This window comes from Typopeltis vanoorti, chromosome 1, assembly GCF_054136105.1.
Source record: "Typopeltis vanoorti isolate ZY-2024b chromosome 1, IOZ_Tvanoo_1.0, whole genome shotgun sequence".
Classification (NCBI taxonomy): Eukaryota; Metazoa; Arthropoda; class Arachnida; order Uropygi; family Thelyphonidae; genus Typopeltis; species Typopeltis vanoorti.
The window spans coordinates 140448252-140471864 of record NC_143549.1 but is presented as its reverse complement, the minus strand read 5'-3'; the positions used below and the strand labels follow the sequence as shown (position 1 = coordinate 140471864).

Sequence of the window (23613 nt, the reverse complement as noted above, 5' to 3'; positions counted from 1 at the left end):
GCAGCCAGAAGCAAGTTGATACAGTGTACTGTTATAAAAAATAACAGTACACTGTTATATATTTGGTGAGAATCGTATAGCAAGTGCCTCGTGTTTGTATTAAGGCAGCTGCTCCATCCCTCCATGTCTGTATGAAAGATGGCTACATTTTGTAATGCTCAATTGTCAATGGGCTTTACTGGGTATGTTTTCTGCAGACAAAAGCAGAATAGTTTAAACTTCTGTAAGACAGCCTTGATGGAATCTATGTTTTGATTGAATTGACAATTCCACCGTAGAAATGCTTCCATTATTTCTTTATGGTGGTGTCATCTGGCTTCCTACATTGAGGTTTTATTTTCATTGGCCATGGATTTTTTTCCCTTTTTGGAGAATTGTGGATGGACAAAGTTCATCATTTCTTTCTCATCAGGAAAAATATTCAAGATGTTGTCAAATTGGACTCCAATTAAGGCACTAGGTATACAAATTGGTTCATCTTCTTTTGGGATAAAAGAGGTATCTAAACCATCTATTAATGCCTCTCGATGAATGTCTTTGATCCTCTATTGTGTATTCTTATCAAAAAAAATTTTTTTTTTAATATGTTCTAGACAGACAGCAAGCATATTATACTTCAGGGATGTTGTAGTATGAGAAGGCAGGATCGACATATGTGTCACCATACTCACTAACACTTTCTTTACAGTTGCTTCTTGGCGTAAGAAGGTTTACCTCTAGATGTTGCTACATTTGTAGTATACTCAGGGCTGACCCTAGGAATTTTGTTGCCCTGTGCAATAGTATATTTTGCCACTCCCTTCCTCCTAAAAAAACTCTTTTAATGACGTCTTAAAAGCTATGATGTTAAGGTAGGCTTCAACATGCATGATCATAAATTCTAAATAGTAGCATTAGCTAATGAAAATTCATAAATTAATGAAAAATGATCATAGACTATTTTTTTTTTTTTTTTTTTTTACAGAGAGAAAAACAATTAACTGTTTAACAGTGGAATTTTGTTCTGAAAATGTGCATTTGCATGTGTAATTAAAATCAAAGACGAGTATACTCGTCAAATGCAGAGTAAATGCACCTGCTGTAAACTTTAATTAAATTATAACAAAGTAGCAATTATTAAAAGTCGGTTTATTTGAAAAATCAATAGCTTTATTGCTCCAAAATTCATTCATATCACAAATACTATCATCAACACAACCTAACAATCTTGTTTTTTAAAAACTATGAAAAATCCACAAACGTAGAAAAATGTACAGCAATTTGTGGTATGATTATAATTTATAAAAAATCGGATTCGACTTGCTAAAAAACACTATAAATTAGGAGTGTGTTGGTTGATCTATTTGAAAAGTTTTTCTTCGAGTTTATTATTTTCTGGGGAAAATCAGGTGCTGTTTGCACAGTTCTCACAAGAAATTATTTGAATGGTATTTTATTTGCTTTGCATACAACATTATTTTCATAAAAAATGCAAAAAATCATTGATCATTAGATTCCTTTATAATAATGAGAGAAATATAATTTTAAATTTTTACTAAAATTTTAATTTTTGTCACAAATGGTAATTTATTTTTTCACATAACGAGCATACTCATCATTACCCAAAAAGTGGTCATTTCTAAAAAATGCTGAGTATACTCGAACACCGTTAAAATGTTAAAAGAAAGAAAATAATGTATTGCTATTAAATTACACGTAAGTAATGCTCATCATGTCACGTAGAATGAAGAACTGCTAAATCACAAACATGTAACTATGGTAAATATAATTTTTTTTAGATTTTAGAACAGGTGTCATGTCTTATCATAAGTTAATTTACATTTTCACTGTTAAAATGTAAACCTACTGTTTAAAACGAAACTTTTCTTGCTTTCATATTTTCAAAATCAGAAATAAGGCTAATTTCTGATCGATTTCGTGTTCAATTTAAATCATGGCAAGACCTTCCAATCGAGTTTCGGCCATTGGAGAATGTAAATAAGTTATAATAAACTTTAGTTTTGAAAGACTATGCTCGCCGCTTGGGAAAAGACAGCGTCCGCATTAAAAGTATTGTTGCAGATTACTTCAGCACCGGCTGCATTCCCTAGGCTCACACCAATGTAAAACATGAAAAGAGAGTCATCACATCATTCTTAACACTGCACTGTGCAGTAGTCGGATTCTCACTGACAAATAAGAAACAACAGAAATCGCATATGGAGATAGACGTAACATAATACTACATTATTTTAAACGATTATGATTATTAAAAATATACGGTACAATGAAGTTTTATTATGTAAAAATTTAACTAACGACATCCTTAAGTCTCATTTTGACAGAAAAGACAAATGAATTTTTTAAATTTATTTTTCATATAGTTTAGGCCAATTTTGCCACCCCGTACAAATGCACGTGCTGCACCATCAGTAGAGCCGGACCTGCGTATACTGCTTCCTTGCCTCCTGATAGATGTTCTGCTTAGGTTTTATTTTTTCACAATTAGATTTTTCAGGTTTCTGTATAGTCTTTGTTCTTATGATCTTTACTGCCCGATTGGGCACAGATGGCAAAACCATGACACTTTGAAATATACTTAACCATACTCCTGAACCAGCTCAAAGGACTTGAAATGTAGAACCTAACTGGGCAATTTAGATATTCTGCTTTCACAGATGTCAGTGGTTCAGATGTGTTGAAAATAAGGATGATATTCCTGGTGGGGACTAGGCGTTCCTACATATGAGTATTTTCTCACGGCTGTCACTCATTGGTCTTTCATTTCTGAGATCTCTTTGTCTGAATCACTGAGGAGGGTCCTACTCTCATATTACTCTTTGAGAACAGTTCAGAGTTTTGCATGTGTGTGTGTGGGGGGGGGGGGCAATGACTGTAAATGGTATTCCCCCCGATGAATGTTGCATGAAGAAGATACTCTGTGTCTGTGTTGTTTTTATGAGAATGTTACCCAAATAGAGTTCCTTCACTCATTTTGGAGGACCTGCCAACACCAAAACCCTTCTGGATGAAGAAAGGCAACATTTTCCCAAGTGGATGTTCTTCAGTCAAGTATAGTATTAAAAAAGTGGGTATGTTTATTGCTGTTTCTGATGTTTTTGGCTTCTTTATTTTGTTTCAGTTGATATTTTAGTGACTTCTACACATGGCTTGGACTCTTCTCGTTAATTTTTTTAAAATTTATTTTATTTTTATGATGACCACACATACATGAAAGATCACAGGACCTATAACACAACAGTGCCATGTGTGGGCAAGTGTTTATGGAGAAAGAAGTAATGTATTGATATGTTTCTTAAAGAGTTGGAGGTCGTATTCAGTGGGAAAAACAGTGTGTGTGTGTTGAGACTGTTACAAAGAACAGAATTAGAAGGAGTGAAGGATGATGAGAAGTTTGTTCAGTATGCTTGGAGTTGGACAGAGGAATGGCAGTGGCCAATTCTGAGAAGCAATTCACATGACAATACCTATAGAAAAGGCACAGTACAGAGAGAGCACCTATGGGAAAGTGAAGGAAGTCTATGAGGGAAGGATCACGTATTAAGCAAATCAAGCAATCTGTTTAACCTGTATATCATCAAAAATTCTTAGGGAGGAGTTGAATGCATCACCATAAATGTGGGAACAACATTCTAACGTTGGTTGTATCTGAGACTTACATGTGTTACAGTTGAGCAGAAGAGAAGTAATGTTTTGAATTGAAAAGAACACCATTATTATTATTATTATATTTTTTTTTTAGAGGCCAAGGAGGTTATGTATGTAATGTATTTGTGCGAGGATAAACTGGATGTGACAGTCAGCCCAACAAGAGAAAGCTGATCTTGAAAAGAAACTGAACATTACAGAAAGTAAGAGGGAATGAAGTAGGATTTATGGATAATACAGCAGGCCTGAGTTTTTATGGTAATGAAATTTAATAAGTTGAGGAGATTAATATTTAAGTCATTTGTTATGGAAAATCTTGAGGCTGCTATCATTTGAGTACTACAGGGTTTCATGAATGAGGAAATGGAATGAAAAGTACTATCATCAGCCAAAGTGTGAATAGGATTTGAAGAATGAATGATCTGTCATCGAGGCCTCCTGAACAAACTACCATCTTATGGCCTACCTCCTGCATTTGTAGTTGAATTGCTAACTTTCCCACCATGATAGGCAATGAACAACTGGTGAGAAAGTTAGCAATTCAACTACAGAATGCAGGAGGTAGGCCATAAGATGGTAGTTTGTTCAGGAGACCTCGATGACAGACATAATGCCTTTGAAATGTTGAGCGACTAATTAATTGATGAGTCTTCAGATAGTGAAGAAGCTGTTGAAAATACTCTCTATCCCTTTTGAAACTGCTGATCACAGCAATGAAATGATAGTTAACTACTTTCGTCTCCCCTTTTTTTGGGTACAGGCTGGAAGAAGGCTTGTTTTCATGCTGTTGGGTAGATGCCAATTGAATATGATAGTTTAAAGAGATGATACAGTGATATTAATTCTGGGACACAAGTTTTGAGCACAAGTGGAGGAATACCATCTGGACCAGGAGCCTTATTAGTATTGAGATTAATCAGGGTTTTCCTGATATCTTTCTGGCAAAATCTCAGAGGAGCCATGTAGTGCAGGAGGTGGTTTACCTTGGTCGTCCAAGCAAGAGTTGGAGGGGAAAAAACTGATGTCAAGAGGGCTGCCTTTTACTTGGGTGAGAGCACTTCATAAACTTGAGAATGAAAAATTACTCATTCTCAATGTGAGTTTGTCAGTGCCAAAGATCACCACCCACCAGAGCCACACATGAATGTCCACACTTCACCAACAAGCAATGAATGCACTCAGGAGTGGAATGACTGGGCTGTCCCAGACAGCATGCCAGCACCACAACATCTGGAAATTAAAGTCATTATTCTTAAGATGGGAATAGTTTCCATAATTTCATTAAAATGAATGCTGATCCCCATGTAGCATTAAAAGGAAACTTATAAGAGTTTCTACAGGACTGATATGATACAAAAGAAAATTTTCATGATACACATAAGTAGAAAGAGAACTAAGAATTACCCCAGAGGTTGTGTAAGAATGCGGTTAGTTAGGGTGTGAGGACTAGATTTTTGGCTTGGAGATGGTGAATGACTGAAATGGTGGCCATGAGACTTTCCATGAGTCCGATTTAATGGATGTGTCTGTAATAATAATAAAACATAAAACAAATGAATTGTTTAAAAATTACCTATCGAGGTGGGCAATTGTGACAATTTCTCCTCCAACATAGTAATTTAGCCTATTAACACTATTGGTATAAATGAAACAGTCTCCGACCCATAAACCAGTCTTTACACATTCTTGCACTTCTCCCAAAACCTGCAAAAAACATAATGGGATTTATATACTAAAAATAAAGACAGAATAACAAAATATATGGTTGACTCTCAATTCAACAAACTTTCTGGTAAGTTTTTTTATTATTTTTTTATTTTTTAAGCAGCTTTACTATAATGGTGTCTGTTAAAGTAAGAATTGACAATTTATGTTTAACATGAAAGAATACACATTTTAGCAAAAAACGTTTAGACAAAGAGGCTAAAATATACATTTTCTTCTAGGCTATTTTTTATTTTGATAAGAAAATTAAATGTAAAAACATTTACTGATTCTAACTACTGTTACGTTCAGATTGTTTTGCTAAATTTTGCCAATAAAAAAAAGGATCAGTTTATTTCATAGTTCATAGTTACACTATCCAGGTATTTGCTTATACTTGGAATCGCCGAACTTTATATAGTTTCTATATTCGGCATGAAACTCTTTGAGTTTCTTATTCGGCTAAGAAACAATATGGGATGTAATACCTTAACTTAAATAAGTTCATGTCGCCGAATTGAAGCCTTTGGCTCTTCATTATAATTAGTAATGGTGATCAGTATTCATTATAAAATAATATTTCTGAATACAACCACCATGTAGGAGTAATAACTTCAATTTAATATAAACCAAAATAATCATTTGATGTTTTGCCCTTCATAACAAGGTCATCATCATCTGGAGGTATATACACACGCACACACAAAGAGACAAGCTACATTACAACACACATAGCAAACTAAAGTGTCACATTAATTTGGTCAACCATTAACACTAGTGGACTGACCTCTAGAGGGAAAAAAATCCTACTACATCAAAGCCAGTCCTGTTATCTGTTTGGCTAGAGATTACTAACTGATAAATTAAAAGAAAAGTCAGGCTACAAATTATTCACAGATAAATTAGAACAAAAATAGTATTGATGGTGGCCAATATATGAAATAAGAGCTGAAATTATTGCTTAGTGTGGGTTTGCTGAAAAATGTGAAACAGAAGTTATGTGGACCAAATATGTGTCATCATATGCTTGGGATATTTAGACCACCACTATTGTTTAGATGAGGATGGTTGGTAAAATTTGCAGGCTTCCTTAAATCAGCATTCATACTAAGTTTTTGTTCAATGTAAGATACAGGTTCCTTTCCAATTAAGTTAAGAGCATGACCAGAGATTCCTGACTTACCAAAATTTTTCAATATGATGTGTAGTTTGTGATCTTTTCTATTTTTATGGATTGAAATTGTGTGTCCAGTTTCTCCAATATAAGGTTAATTATAGGTGCAATGGATTCAGTATCCTACCCCAGGGTGGGATGAGGAGGGAAGGGAGAAATTGAATAAGTTTTTTAATTTTGTAGGTGGTTTAAAAGTAGCATAAATGTTGTAACGTGTAGAATTCTATTTATTTTATCTGATATCCTTTAATGTATGGAAAATCTATGGTTTTACTGTAATCTATATTATTTCCATGTTTAGGTAATAGTTTTGTGAAGAATTTTATTGATGGTAATTTTTGCTATAGCCACTGTTTATAAATGTAGTGCTAATGTTTTGCAATTGTTGCTTGAGTCTCATTGCAACAAACTGTTATAGCTCTGTTTTTGTTCTCATTATCTGTGAGTAATCTCTGGCTTAACTTTTGTTTTAAAGTATCTGTTAGTAATCTTTAGCTGTCTTTCCCAAAGTGTGGTATGCATGTCCCCAGGGATACACAAAAGGTCTTTAGGAAATATGAGCCACTTTCTTTTTAAATTTTGATTATTGTTACTATTATTTTTATATACTGTTATATTTTTGTAGTTGTATTGTCAGAGATAAGTGCAGGTCTATTTAATATTTTAAGTTTTCGATAACTAAAAAATCTAAAGGAAGTTGTAAACAAAATGACATCCTTTAGGGCTGCATCTAGTTGATGGCATGATTGCATTCCACTTCCACGTGCATGGAGATTGTTTGTATTAAATGTTGAAATTCAAATAGTTCGAACTATTTAGATGTTAAATTTCAAAATCATTTGCATCTTTAACTACAATGGTCTTTAGCAATTGTTTCACTATTCATATGTGAAACAATACATGCGTAATCATATTTGTGTCTCAAGTTTTGATGGATGTAATGGTTATACATGCATGGATAATATTCACTTTTTTTTTTTTTTTGAGCAAGTGTGTTCTCAGTTATTAACAAATCTTGAAGTGCAGTCTAATAATTAATATTAAAATAACATTTCTTTCATATTAAACTCTAATGTAGATTAATGATTAAAAGGGGTTGGTTGAAATGTACAACAGAAAATAGTGCAGGAAATAAAAATGACTGTGGTAACTGTGAGAATGAACACTGAAACATCGGGATCCAATATTTGCTTATTAATTTATTATAAGGCAAATGCTAAGAAATAACTACTTTTATAATTATTCATGTTTGAATGAAATATTTTTATAATTCCAAACTGTCTTTAACTGAGAACGGATACACCAATATTACTAAAATTTTAAAAGAGGTACACAGGTACTGAAAGTTTTGAAAACACTGCTCTAGCCAAAGAGATAACAGGACTGTAGCTTTGATGTAGTCCCCCCCCACCCACCCACCCACCCCCACAAACACCAGAGGTCTGGCCACTAATGTTAATAGTTGACCAAATTAGTGTGACTTTAGGTTACTATACATGCTGTAATGTATGCTTGTTTCATTGCATATATGCATATAATCCAGATGATGATCTTGTTTTGAAGATCAATTGGTTTATATTAAATTGAAGTGATTACTCTAACATGGTAGTTGTTCCACAATTTATTATAATGCAAAAAACTATCAGATTTTAAACCAAAAATCGAACCAGGTGGGCATATTCCAGTCAATGTTATTATTATATCATCACTGATGTCTACAGAAGAGATGATAATTGCAATATAAACTTAATCATATATTACTGGCTTCTCATCAACAATTTTTTCTTCTAAATCTGTTATTTGTCATTCAGATATCTAAACTGTATAAAAGGGACTTGCATCTAACAAATGGTAAGTCAACAACTGGTCACCAGTGATGACATGATCACATACCACTGTTTTGTGCAGTTTGTTGTATAGCAAATTTTTTGACTTGGTTAGAATACAAATTATACTTCTCAAAATATTTTATTCTTGTTTTTATTCTTTACCTAAACATGTACAAATTTTTTTTTTTCACCATCTACCTCTGCACACAAGTAGCTTAGCCTAATATGCAAACTTTTGTAAGCTCATGGGATAAAAACACAAATATAAAAGCTGTTTGTTTTGTTTAGCACTTGTGGAGGCTTATTATAATGATCAATTGTGATATATAAAATATAAAACACACTATCCATAGCATGGTCATTGATGAATGGCCTTTATGATTTCATTTTCATTATCAGTCATATCTGGCATTTCCTGGTCTGAATTCTTAAAGTGCAATGAGCAAAGCAGTTTTGAATTGTTTTTCTGCTTATTTTTTGCCATCTATAACAAATTGTACTGCCTGTAAAATGGTAACTTTTGTGCTGATTTCTTTGGTTGTTGAAGATGACATCAGTAGATTTTCTTCAATTGTTTCAAGGATGCAGTGTACCATTCTTCCACGATACAATGTCTTCAAATTTTAATGATTCTCGTGTCCAGTGGCTGTACCAGGGATGTAGTGTCACCAGGAAGAAATTCAAGTTGAATGTTTTTCAAACAATCTAATTGAGGGTGTGCTGCACAGTTGTCCAGAAGGAGAAGAATTTTTCTTGAATTTTGTTGCAATTCTGCATCCCAACTCATTAGCCATTCCTCAAAAAATAACAGAAGTCATTCATGCATTCATGTTGGCATAATACAGAACCAGCAAACTGCCAATTCCAAGCCCTTTAAAGAATCAAGGCTTGGCGTTTTTTCCAATAACCAACAGCTTCAATTTTTCACTTCCTGACATGTTACAGCAGCACAACATGCTAACGTGATCCATTGCTTTTTTTTTTTTTTTTGAAACTGACAGTTATAGCTCCAGGAACTGTCTGGTGTGGCACAGTAAAACAAACCTGTTTCATCAATATCGTAGATTTCATCAGGACTAAACTTCTTTAGCAATTCGGGTAGTTTAGTTGATTTCTGTTGTTCAGCGCTCGCAGTATCAGTGTTGTCCTTCTCACCTTGTGCCATCTTAAATTTTATTTCATGTCTGGTTTTCCATCACGATAACCAACCATCTATAGATTTAATACCCCTACCAGCTGAGGTGGATAAATAGTGAAACCGAACTGCACTTCTTATCCATGTTATTCAACAGTTGTTTCAGAATTGTATCCAAATTTTGCTGGACATCTATAGACGTCCTGGCCAGTAGTGGGGTTAAAGCTCACATGGTCCAGCTTTCTAGCTAACTCTTCTGATTTGGTTTTTAACATTTGACCATTAACACGCATGCCTCGTCCAGTTACAATAGAGAACCATTGATTGAGAAACTCCTCAATGTCTGGATCCTTGCATTTTTGCTTCCATTTTTTCGAGTTTTCCCTGTTGTCCATCATGCAATGCCCATACTTCTCGCAATTTGTCTTGCTGGCCTAACAAACATGCGACTGTAGATTTTGGAACATCAGTTGCCTCTGCCGGCTGATGACGACTGGTGTTAGATGGTTGGCTTTTTATTTTGTCAAGTAAGGCGATTGAATCTGTTAACATTAGATCTTTCCTTGGCATCTTGACAGAGGCCTTATAAAAAAATAAAAATTAAATTGCTACACTGTTACACTTTTTACTAAAAAATTAACAACACCTTTTAAACAAAAGTATGCTACCTAGCAGTCACTATAAGTAGAATCATTACAATGTCAAAATATGTGTGTGTCTTCTCTACTCTGTATCCTGACAGCAACACTCTCTATGCAACTCACTACATGCGTACCATCTATAGCCACTGTCTCAATAAAGTGGCAAGGTGGCTCAAATAAGCAAAGCAACTTTGGGTTATATTCTTGATTTGTTTCCATTCTTCAGTATTTGTCCCAAATAAACAGTTGCCCCAATTAACTGGAATCTATTGTGTGTGTGTGTGTATCTAGGTGGTCTGACAAGTTCTCGGCCTAACAATGAAAAAATTTATTTTTTCACAATTTCAACTAATCACCTCTTGATTCGAAGAAAAATGCTGACGAGCAAGGAAGAATTTTAGTTTTGGGAATTCATAGTGCAGATCCCTTAATTTTCCCATTGCCAAAACACTTTTGTGGGCAGGTGCATTGTCCTGATGAAATATGATTTTTTCTTCTGTAAACCAGGTCTTTTCTCACAATTTTTTCATCTAGTCTGGTTAAAAGATCGAAATGATATTCCCTGGTTATTGTTTTACCCTTTTCAAGATAATTAATAAACAAAATGCCTTTAGCATCCCAAAACACTGATGCCATGACCTTTCCTCTTCTGAAAACTGACTTCGTCTTCTTGGGCACTGAACAACTGGCTTCTGTCCACTGTTTTGACTGCTGTTTGGATTCTGGTGTAATGGTGAATCCAAGTCTCATCTATAGCAATAAGTCGATGCATAAAATCAGTGCTGTCTTTTATCAGTGTTAATCAGTGTTATTCTTTTAAAATGCTCCAAGCACCGTTCAGAGATTTTCATGCGAGTGAGTTTTTGATCTGCTGTGAGCAAGAGTGACACCCATCTTGCACAAAGCTTTTCATATGCAATTCTTCATGCAAAATATATCCTACACGTTCTTTTGAAATGCCTATAGTCGCAGCAATTTCACGCACTTTGACTCGCCTGTCATCCAATACCACATTGTGCACTTGATCAATGATTTCTGGTGTTTTGGATGTCCTTCACGTGGCTCACGAAGTCCTTCAAGGCTGGTACAGCCACGTTTAAACTCAGCAGCCCATAAACTTTTATGAACTTCGAATGAATTTCTTTTGCAATTAAACCTTCTTTTACAAAGAATTTTATAACCACACAATACTCAATTTTATCCATTTCAAGGAATACAGACAACACTTTTGCTTCAGACAGCTGTATAAACAAACTACTTGATAGAATGATTTGCAATTTTACATGGATGCTTATGACAGATGTACCAACTTAGAAAAAAAAAAAAAAATTGTGCCGATAGTGTTGTCATCTATGGTCGAGGCCGAGAACTTTTCAGACCACCCTCATGTATGTGTGTGTGTGTGTATATATATATATATATATAATTTGATAAAAATGGAAAAACAAAATCCTTAGCTCACCCACAGTACAAATATACTTAGGTCTACTAATAATCTTTCATGGGTGGGAACAACATAAAAAATAAATAAATAAAATAAAATAAACAAGAAAATTCCTACAACTCTTAAAAAAAAAAAAAAGTATAATACTACCAACAGCTTTCTACGGGGGCAGAAACTTAGACCGTAATATGTATCTGAGAGCTGGGTTAGAAATAAAATACTTCAAAGACTGGAGACTGTGGATACGAGAGTTCTGAGAAAGATAAGGGAGTGAACAGATGGCATCAATAGCAGTATCATATTAAAAATGAGGATATTATGAAAGAACCTAATACTGTTAGCATTCAGTAATGTGTTAGTAGAGCTAATCTCAGGTGATATGGCCACTTTAGCAGAATGGGAAAAGGTTTAGCAAAATAAGTGGTTTTTTTGCCAGGATGGTAAGAAAAAGATCCAGAAGAAGACCAAAATCTAGTGGACTGATACAGTAAAATGTGCCTCAGGAAGCAGAAAATACAAGATCTGATTATATATATATATATATATATATCCATCTAATATGTATATATATATTAGAGTATTGAGAGATAACCGATTAATTTGGAGGAAAATTGTTGATAGGAAGTTAGTAATGATGTAAGTTTTTCATGTAGTAATATCCTGTAAACCCTCTGAGGGCACATATCAGAAATTTGATGATTATTATTAAATATCATGTTAGTCTTATATAAACAAAAAAACTTTTTCATGTGGGATGATGTCAGCGATTCTATTTTAAAGATAGAATACAATAAAGATAGCTGTTGTCGAATGATGATTCACTTGCGTCAGTGTAGAAACTACAAGTAGGCTCGTGTTTGAGATGTACTCTTTACTGCCACACTTGGTAGAGCTGGCAGAGACATGACATGCAGTTTGAGATTAACTATATTTATGGCAGTTTATGCTTCTCAAATATTTATGCATGATAGGACAGTTGAGATGGCCTGATTCAAAATTTGGAGATTTGGGTGGCGTTAAATGTAAGTGTGACATTCTTGGTTGGTATTGGTACAAGATTGCTATCCCTACATTCCAGATGTATCTCAAGAGTGTCATTTCTAGATTTTTTAATTCAGAGCAAACTACAAATCTTGTACGGTACATCAAGGAGCTCCAGTCTGATATTATTCCTCTGGCAATGTTTTTTTTTTTTTTTGTTTTTGAGGGGATTGCTATGACAGATATTCTATAACAGGTTGCAATGAACTGCTCTACATGTTATTATTATTTTTTTTTTCAACTTCCAAATCGTTCTAGATAAAGGAGGATGGCATTTTTCTGACTGGACATCAGTGGAATGAGTTGTTATGAAAGACCTATTTCTCTCTTTCTTGCTCTTTGTATCTTTTTTTGTTTTTACTCAGAAAGCACAAGAACTCAAAAGGAAGACTGAATAATACTCGAAAGGGAGAATGATTCAGCATGAGACACCCACCATCAAGCAAGCAAGCAATACTCAGAAAGCACAAGAACTCAAAAGGAAGACTGAATAATACTCGAAAGGGAGAATGATTCAGCATGAGACACCCACCATCAAGGCAGGCAAGCAAGCAATGACTGCACTCAAAAGTGGAATGCTTGGGCTACTTTGAAACTGTACATGCACTACAGCAAGCCTTGGTCCTTAATCCCCAGACCATGGGAAGAAAAGACTTATTGAGATACCTGACCATTGAAGGAGTACGTGCATGTGTGTGTGTGTGTGTGCGTGCACTAGCAGAGCATGGGTAACTACCTGGATTTCCATCTTTCTGAATGCCCATAGGGTTCATCTGAGAGCAAATATGGTGGTCAGAATGTTGGATTCCAGTGATATATGAAAACAGGAAAGTAAAAAAAGATTCTAGTCAAGAAGAGCAAGAATACAGGAAATATAAAAAAAAAAAAAAAAAAAAAAGGACCAGCAATATCATGAAGATGTCTCTTTATGGTGAACAGGTACCACTCCCACATGGAAAGATACAATATTAACTAAGATGAGGATCTACTTTGTTGACTCACTGCTGATTTATAGTAAATAATCTTTTAAAATGCTAGAGAACAGTTTACATTTCATCGAGAAGATCAAGAATGTTAATATAGAACCTTCAGACGTTTTAGCAAGCTTGGATATAGTCAGCCTCTTCACTAATGCACAGAGAAATAATACAGTGACTATTCTTGAAAATCTTTTTCCACCAGACGTTGTAGAACTATACAAACACTGCATGAATAATACTCTTTTCAGATTCCAGGATAAATTTTGGGAACAAAAGGAAAGACTAGCAATGCCCCCCCCCCCCCCCCCCATGTGGTGAGGTTGTCTGTAGGATAAAAAAATCAGAACTCCCTGGTGGACACAGGAAGTTAAAGAGGCAGTGAAGGAAAAGAAGAAAGCATATCAAAAATTCCTGTCAAATAAGTCAGCTTGTGCTCTTAGAGAATATAGAGACAAATGCAAGAATGCTAAACACTGTGTGAAACTAGCTAAACAAAAGTCATGGGAGGACTTTGGCAAGAATATAGAAAATAAATATCAAGAAGGTGGCAAAATATTCTGGAGGTTGTTGAAGAAGCTTAAGAATGGAGGAAAGAGTGCTGTAAAAGGAATTAGAGATGATAAAGGTCACATGAAAACGGGAGAAAAAGATATCCTTGAAGTATGGAGTAATTACTTTGAAAAACTGCTAAATGAAACAAGCAGTGATGACAGCGCAGTAGTAAAAAACACTGACCAGGCATGCAGTCAGGAATACATATCCATACTTGAAGTAGAAAAAGCCATCAAAGGCTTGAAATGTGGAAAGGTAGCAGGAGTAGATGATATTCGACCAGAAATGTTGAAGTATGGTGGTATAAGAGTCTTACAGTGGCTGCACTGCATAGTTCAGAAAGCCTGGACAGAGAGACGAATTCCCGATGATTGGAGTAGAGCTCTCATAGTACCCATATATAAAAAGGGAAATAAAACTGCATGTGAGAATTATAGAGGTATTTCCCTACTGAGTGTTCCTGGCAAGATCTATGCAAGTATACTTGAGAAACGGTTGAGAAGAATTGTGGAAGAAAAGCTTGGTGAAGAACAAGCTGGATTCAGGCCAAATAGAGGCTGTCAGGATCAGATCTTCACTTTACGACAAATAGTCGAGAAAGCATGGGAATATAACAAAGATCTGTATTTAAGTTTTGTCGATTTGGAAAAGGCATATAACAAGGTGCCAAGAGAGAAGCTATTCAATACGCTGCAGTTATATGGTGTGAATGGGGCATTATATCAAGCAATACTTAGTCTTTATTTGAGTTGTAAGTCAGCAGTTAGAATTGAAGGAAGTACAGGAAGATGGTTTAATGTTAAATCTGGTGTGAGACAAGGATGTACATTATTCCCTCTGTTATTCATTATCTATATGGATCACATTATGAAGGAAAGTGGTATTAAACATGATCAAAATTGGAGATGTTAATGTCAGCTCTTTGCTTTATGCAGACGATGTTATACTTCTAAATAAATCCGCTACAAGTCTGCAAGATTCTCTGACTAAATTGAATAGCTGTTGTAATAGATATGGTATGAAGGTCAGCAATAAAAAGACAAAGACAATGAAAATAGGCAGAATCATTGAAAATGTCAACTGTGTTGTGAATGGAGAACCTGTGGAACAAGTAAAACATTTCAGCTATTTAGGCACGATTTTTACTGAAGATGGTAAATTAAATATAGAAATAGACAACAGAATCAGCAAAGCCGGTATGGTAGGAAGTCAATTGAATAAATTCATATGGAATAAGAGAGAAATTAGTCGGAACACTAAATTAGCTGTATACAAGACAGTGTTCAAACCAGTTTTAACTTATGGATCTGAGAGCTGGGTCAGAAGTAAAACACTTGACCAAAGACTAGAGACTGCAGATATGAGAGTCCTGAGAAAGATTAGAGGCGTGAACAGATGGCATCAATGACAATATCATATTAAAAACGAGGATATTAGGAAAGAACTTGACATTGTCAGCATCCAGGAATGCGTTAGCAGAGCTAATCTCGGGTGATATGGTCACTTAAACAGAATGGGCGAGGAAAGATTGGCAAAACAAGTGTTCTCTGCCAGGTTGGCAGGAAAACGACCCAGAGGAAGACCAAGATATTGGTGGATTGATACGGTACAAAGTGCTTTAGACGATAGAAATATAAATTCTGATAATGTTGGAGTCTTGACAAGGAACAGACTGATTTGGAGAAAAATTGTAGATAGGAAATTAATAATGATGTAATTTTTTTCATGTAGTACTATCATATCCTGTACACCCCTTGAGAGTACATGGCAGGAATTTGATGATGATGATTATGATGATGTGGTCTCAATACCGGAATCTCTCTCTCTTGAACTACTGAACCACAGAAACAAGGATATAATTTCTTGTTTATTCCTAACCTAAATATTGCAACTTAAGACAAATATGCATAAAAGCATAAGACCAGTTTTAACTTATGCATCTGAAATAAGTACTGAAACAGTTAAGATCAAACACTTAAACACTAAACAGAAATAAAAACTCTTAAGAAATTTGTGGGAAAAACATAATTTAGTAAGATCAGAAATGAAGAAACATACAGAAAAAGTGTACCTTACAACCAGTAAGACTGAATAATTAGACAAACAGAAACATGAATACCAAGTACTAGAAAACAAGCCGATGAAAAGGGTGAAAGATGGACTGTAACAAACAATGAACAGGCCTAAGATCAAAAGTGGAAGATGAAGAATGTGAGAAATGTTAACTAATATTAAATAACTTTTCATCATTTATAATGACTAGCACAACAGCTCTGAGAAATCAGCAAGGTGACACAGAACAAATGATTTCATGTATTGCATAATTCTAAAAGGATTGTGACAAAATGCACTTCAGAAATTAATCATGAAACAAAGGAAGCAGCAAAATATTATGAAATATCAAATACAGCTTTCACTCTTATGTGATTAACAAATTAAGGAGAAACAGATTTCAAACTCACATCAAATGCATCTTCAAAACCATCTTCGGTTATGCCCTCTTTGGTTTCTCTAGATTTGTTTACACCATCAGTATTATACTTCAGAATGTAAAAGGAATCTTCAACTGCAATGCACACCAATTCTCCACCTTCAGACCAAAATACCTATTGTGTATATGACAGCAAAATAGAGACAAACATACAATTTTTATTATTTTAAACAGCAATACAGACAAAACAGTTATTATATGAACTAGAAATAGAGTCAAACATATTTTTATCATTTTAAATTTCAAAAAAAAAAAAAAAAAAAAAAAAAAAAAAAAAATGCAATTTGCATGCAGGAGAATATGATAATTACGTAATGCAATTGCAATGAAATCAAAATGTTTTTGTGTACATTACATTATATTGTAAAATGATTTACAACCAAAATGAATTTAGACTGATGGCCAACTGTAGTGTTCTACAAATGGTAAAGTAGTAATTAGTAGTAATTCCCTTCCTACTCACAATCACTGTATAAATTCATTATATATATATATTAATTATAAATATAGTCCTTATATAAATTAAAGATACCAAAAAATTATATACTTGGTTTAATCCTTTATCCAAGTGTAAGCAAATAACTTTGCACCTGAACTATTTTCAGGACTGGAGCAACTCGTATAAAGAAGCTAATGAGACTTCACATCATTTGCCTTAGTATCCCATAATGCAGAGCACATATCCTTGTGGACATGAATAATGCTATGCATTATGGGAAAGGTCACCACCCAGATCAGTTTCAACCTTTATTGAGGCCTCATCAGTGGGAGCCACACCAGAGGTATCACCTCTGGGTCATCTCTGATTTCTTTTACTTCTTTCCTCCATTTCTAAGCTTTTTCAAGAAAATAGCTGCCAGAATATTTTGCCACATTCCTGATATTTATTTTTGTTCTTACCAAAAATCTTCCCATGCCTTTTGTTTAGCTAGTTTTACACAGTATTTAACTTTCTTACACTTGTCTCTGTATTCTGTAAGAGCACAAGCTGACTTATTCGCCAGGAACTTTTGATATGCTTTCTTCTTTTCCTTCACTGCCTCTTTAACTTCCTATGTCCACCATGGAATTCTGATTTTTTCTATCCTTGCAGATAGAAACCTCACCACATGCCTCTCTCCTTGTTTCAATCAATGTTTTCTTCAGGATTTGTCATTGAATCTACAAGGTTTGGTTCCTGTTCTCAAACTCTTTCATTTTTTAAAACTTACTTACACACTCTTCTTTTTAATATGAAACTAAATTTTATCCAGCTCAAGACTAAATAGTGATCACTTCCTATTTCAAATTCTCTGTATACTCCTGTGTCTGTCCTGAATCAGGGGGGAAAACATTGTTATCAACTATAATACAGTCGATGAGACTTATTTCTTGCATCTTCTCTCCATGTGAATTTGTGTACATTTTTATGTTGGAACATGTTGTTAGTAATAAGTAAACCATGTACTGAACAGAAATCCAGCAGGCATTTACTATTATTATTAGATTTGTTCTTTTCTGCATATTTTCATAAAACATTTTTATGTGTGATATTAATTTCTTACTCTGCTGTGTTTAGATATCCAACAAGGACCAACTTTTCCTTTTTCATTGAGCCATCTGCCTTCTCTAATGCCTCAAAAAATTCCTCTTACTACCATGGTAGAACTTTCTGTGGGACCATAAGCACAAATAAGTCTCATTGTCCAGTTCCCCATTCTGATATTTGCCCACATTACTCTACTTGATACTGCCTGTCATTCAAGACGATAGGAGTAGCCATAGTATTCAACACTAAATATGAGGATACTCATATTTAGTGTTGAATACTATGGCTACTCCTCTTTTTCCTGACTGTCATAGCCTGAATATAACATTTTGTATTTATTGCTCAGAAAGATCTTGCCAGTTTTTGTCTTCTTTGTTTCAGTCATCCCTATTATGTCGATCTGGTACTTATCCAATTCTTCTGCTAGTTCCATTTCTTTCCAATCTTGAACTCTGTTGATGTTGAGTTGGGATGTGTTCTGGGATTTGTTCCAGTAACTGACTTTTTGCTGTTTGCCCTAGTCTCCTGATGAAAACAACATGGACCTTATTTAACCAAGCAATGCCCCAGCCAGCATGAAATTCTGTCATGCTGTACAGTGTGGTTTAAGCCAATAAGAACACAATTTAGTCAGCCAAATCCCAAATCACCAGCCCATCCTCGTTTGTTCAGTATCCAGGTGCACCTAACAGGGTAAATCACGAGAAGGTGTAGATTGGACATTAGGTCAGAAGCTCCCATTATTGGTGTAGGCGGTTCCATTTTTATAAGCTTCTCACTTAATGACCACTGCTCACCTTCTCTTGTTGATGCTGCTAGTACATATCTGCAAGGAACAAGGATGGGCCAGCAGTTCGTGATTTAGTCAATGACACTGTATTCTTAATGACTTAAATAAATTTAAAATGATGGCAGAAAATGATAGAATTTCATGGCAGCTAGGGTTTTGCCCAGTCAAACAAGTTTTTGGCAGGGAACCAAGCCAAACAGTGGAAAGTCAGCTGCTGAAACAAACTGCAACTTAACATAAGCAGAGTTCAAGATTGGCACATTCAACACAAGAAGCATCAACAGAAAAGAAATGGGACCAGCAGAAGAAATGACATATTGCCAGATCAATATGATGATACCAAAACAAAGGCAAAAACAGGTGAGCTCTTTCTAAACAACAAATACCAGATATTATATTCAGGAAATAATGATCATAAAAAAGTGATAGCTATAGAATTCAATAATACGAGGATAATCTTCTTGAATGACATGGAATATCAAGTAGAGTGATTTGGGAAATATCAGAATGAAGAATTAAATCATGACACTTAATTTGTACCTATGATCCCACAGAAGGTTCTAGTAAGGAAGGGATGGGGGAATTTTCTGAGGCATCAGAGAAGGTAGCTGACAAAGAAAAGGAAAAGTTGGTCCATGCTGGAGATCTGAACAGCAGAGTAGAAAATGATTACAGACATATAGAAATGTCATTGCAAAAATTTGACAAAAAGAGCAAACTTAATAATAAGGATAAGTACCTGCTAGATTTCTGCTCAGGACATGGACTAGTTATTACTAACATCATGCAAGAAATAAAAGCATCATTGTGTATGTTATTGTTCATAGTAATATATTCATGCTGATTGGACACCAGAGTATATAGAGGATCTGAAATAAGATGTGATCACCATTTAGTTTTGAGCATGATAAAATTGAATATATGGAAAAAAAAAAGAAAAGCATGTACAAAAGTGTTAAAAATAATCAAAGTTCAACATCTTTATGAGAACTGTATACTCAGAAACACACATGTCATTCAAGAATCATGTAAAAAAATAAATGAAAAGAGAAAAAATATATATAAAATTAATAAAAACAGAAAAAAAAATCTTTAGCTTCACTAAATAAAAATCCTTCTCTAATGCCTTGAAAAATTCCTCCACGTCTTCCTTATTAGAATCTTCTGTGGACCATACAGATAAATAAGTCTTACTGTCCAATTCCCCATTTTGATATTTGCCCACATCACTCTACTAGATACTAATCTAGTATCTAGTAGAGTGATGTGGGCAAATATCAAAATGGGGAATTGGACAGTAAGACTTATTTATCTGTATGGTCCACAGAAGATTCTACTAAGGAAGACGTGGTGCGGTTAGCCTAGTGGCTTTGTGCTTCGCAACCATATGCTTGGGGAAGGAGTGTCCCAGGTTCGATTCCCGTTGTAGACGTGAGGAATTTGAGGATCTTCCTCAGGCATAGCCAAGTTAGCCGGTCTTGGGCGCGGTCAGTAGGGTTTTTTCCGCCAGTTTATCTGGCGTTTTTCATCCCGCAAACAGGCAAACCGGCCCGTGAACATACGCCTCTACAGTCAAAAATATGTCCCCCCCCCCCAGCGGCGGGTCGGTTGGGAGTAGTGCTAACAAGAAGTCGCATCTAAAGTAACATGCGGACCCTGCATGAGAAGCGGGAATAACGCGTAGTAGAAGACTCTACTAGATACTAAATGCCATTCATGAAAATTATCCTCACATTTGGTGTTAAATATTATAGTTACTCCTTTGTTCTCTGATCATTAATTGTCTGAATATAACAATAATATTTTGTATTTGTTGCTGAGAAAGACGTCACCTATTTTTGTCTTCTTTGTTTTGGTAACACTTACCATGTCGATCTGGTTCTTATCCAGTTCATATGATAGGTCCATTTCTTATCAACAGAGATGCTTCTTATGTTAATGGTGTTGAGTTAGGGTTTGTACCTAGTTGTATTTTTGTTGTTTGCTTTGAATCCCCGATGAAAACATAAGGGAGTGGGGGGGCTCACTGAACTGGGTGACAAACACAGTGGCATGAAATTATGTCATGCTGTTCCATCATTTTGTATTATGGTTTAAGCCAATACGAATACAATTTGGCCAAATAATTTAAAATTGTCAGCCCATCCTTATTTGTTCAGTATCCAGGTAGATGAGGACTCCTCACCTAATATACAACTGTCACCAGAGAAGGTGACAGTTGTATATTAGGTGAGGAGCCCTCATCAGTTCTCAGGATTCTTTAAAAATATTCTGGAGGCTATAGAAAAAGCTTAGAAATGGAGGAAAATTTTCTGTACAATTAATAAAAAATTATTGAGGTGAAATTAAAACTAAAAATAGAGATATTCTAGATATCTCAAGTAATTACTTTACTTGAGATATTTGAAAAAACTACTAATTGAATCAAGCAGTGAACAGAATGGTAGAAAACACTCTACAGGAATGCAATCAGGAGTATATATCAATAATTGAGGAGGGAAAAACCTCAAATATGAAAAGGCAGTGACAGTAGATGATATTTGACAGGAAATGTTCAAATATGGAAATATAAAATTTTTGCAGTAGCTACACTGAATAATTTGCAAGGTCTGGTAAGAGAGTCGAATTCCAGAGAAATGGATTAGAACTCTCATAGTACAGATCTATAAAAGGGAGAAACATGAGAATTACACTGCATGTTTCTAAGATTTATGTATGCACACTTTTAATTCTTATTTTTATTGTATTGATTCCATATGCTTATAGGCTAAGAGACATAAACACATCAGTGCTCTGTATGAAGTTCAGATGAAAACAGAAGTTTATTTTATTTTTTTGAAGTAGCTGCACAATTACAGGTTGTAATTGTGCAGATACTTCATGAGGAAGACTATTCCAGGGGACATAATAAAAACAGAAGGGAGAAGCAGGTTCATATGTTCAGTTGTACAATCTCTAAGAGAGGAATCATCTATGAGCCAAACTTCTCTCCTCTGGGTAGCATCAAGTTTTAGGTGTACCACCCTAAATATGTGAGCAGTATTCTAAGCATTGGCAGATTTGGGATTTGTATATTGTTAAGAGTTGGTTGGGTGTACAATATCATCTTGAATGAAAGCAAATGCCAGTTTTTGGATGTTAAAGAGGCTATCAATGTGATGTGTTGATGCCAGGAGAGAGAGAAGGTAAACCTTAGTTCTAAGCAGAGACCTGATCTTCTCTGATGATTTGTGCATTAATGAGGATAAGGATAGGTGATCTAAGTTCTCTTTTGCAAGAGACTGTTTTGATGGCATTGAATGGGACAATATTTTCCTTTCCCGAGTGAAGGATAGTGAGTAGATCAATGTCTAAGGCAATAACTATAGATAATCATGTAGTCTGGGATGTCAGATACTGCATGATTTGTAAAATGAATACGATGAATGAACTATCATCTGCAAAGCTGTGGATAGGATTAGTAGTGATTGTGAGTAGATCATTTATATACAGGAGGAACATGATGGGACAGAGCCTTGAGTAACTACAGCATTGGTGGTGAAGCTCAAAGAGAGAGAGAGCACTATCCAATTACAGATGGTGGCAGGAAGACCAAAAGATGGCAATTTGTTTAGTATGCATGTGTGGCATTGAAATTTGTTTCAATGCCACACATGGTCAAAAGCTCTGGAAATGTCAAGAGTGACAGCACAAGTTTTTCCAAACCTTTCCATGGCATGTGTCCAGGGGATGGGTGATGTAAGCCATATGAGGTCAGCTGGATCTTAATTGGTGGAATTTGTACTGGTGGTTGCTGATTAACTGGCAGGTCTCTAAGTAGTGGAGTGACTACTGATGACTTTTTCCATTACTTTGAAATGACGGCAATTGGTTGGCAGTTTGATGGTGGACTTCTATTTTGCTTTTTTGGAATAGGATATGAGATTGCTTCCATGCATTGGGATAAGTACCAGCTATGCATAATAGATTGTAGAGCCAATGTAGAACAGGTGTTAGTTTTGGAGTGATATGGTTGAGGACAATTTGAGAAATCCCAACAAGACCAGAAGAATTTTTAGTGTCCAAGTTAGTTAGGAGTTTTTTGATGCCTTTTTGTTGAAAAACTATAAGAGGCACACAGTGCTTGGATTCGTTCCAGTATGGTAAGACGGTGATTTCCCTTGGTCATCTATGCAGGAGTTCAAGGAAAAAGAGTGCAGCCAGGAGGTCAGCTTCATATTTGGGTGGGTGGAGCAAGTGATACAATCGGGATGAGAAAGAGATGGAAGTGCAGGTGAGTAGAAATTATGTCCAATGGCCTTAGCAAGGGAACAGAAGGCATGGCTTCCATTTTGACAAGAGGCAAGTTTTCTGCTGTTGGCCTTTATAAAGTCTGATTAAGATCTGCTGATGATAATTTTGAATATGTTGCATGCTTTGGTATAAGTGGAGTACAAAGCTGAAGTTCTTGATGTGGACCACCTGAAGTAAGCTAAATTTTTTTTCTTTGACTGCTTTGATACACTTTCTGTTGAACTATTTTCTGTCGGTGGCTTAGAAAGGAGACAAGGATTTCAAGTTGAATGGGGAATGAAGGCATTCATGCTATTGAGGATAATTTCCACAATCTGTTTGGAACAAGTGTTATGGTCAGACTAGCAGAAGCAATAGTGAGAT

At 35.2% G+C, this 23613-nt stretch overlaps 1 protein-coding gene across 1 annotated transcript in view; it reads right to left on the bottom strand.

Moving 5' to 3' along the window:
• beta'COP (coatomer subunit beta') overlaps positions 1-23613 on the bottom strand; it is a 293541-nt gene that overhangs the window by 114701 nt on the left and 155227 nt on the right. Inside the window, exons 12-13 of the mRNA XM_090394070.1 lie at positions 16611-16754; positions 5222-5352 (exon numbers count right to left, since the gene is read on the bottom strand). Coding sequence (XP_090250196.1) covers positions 5222-5352; positions 16611-16754 — 275 coding nt within the window. The remainder of the gene's footprint in view (positions 1-5221; positions 5353-16610; positions 16755-23613) is intronic.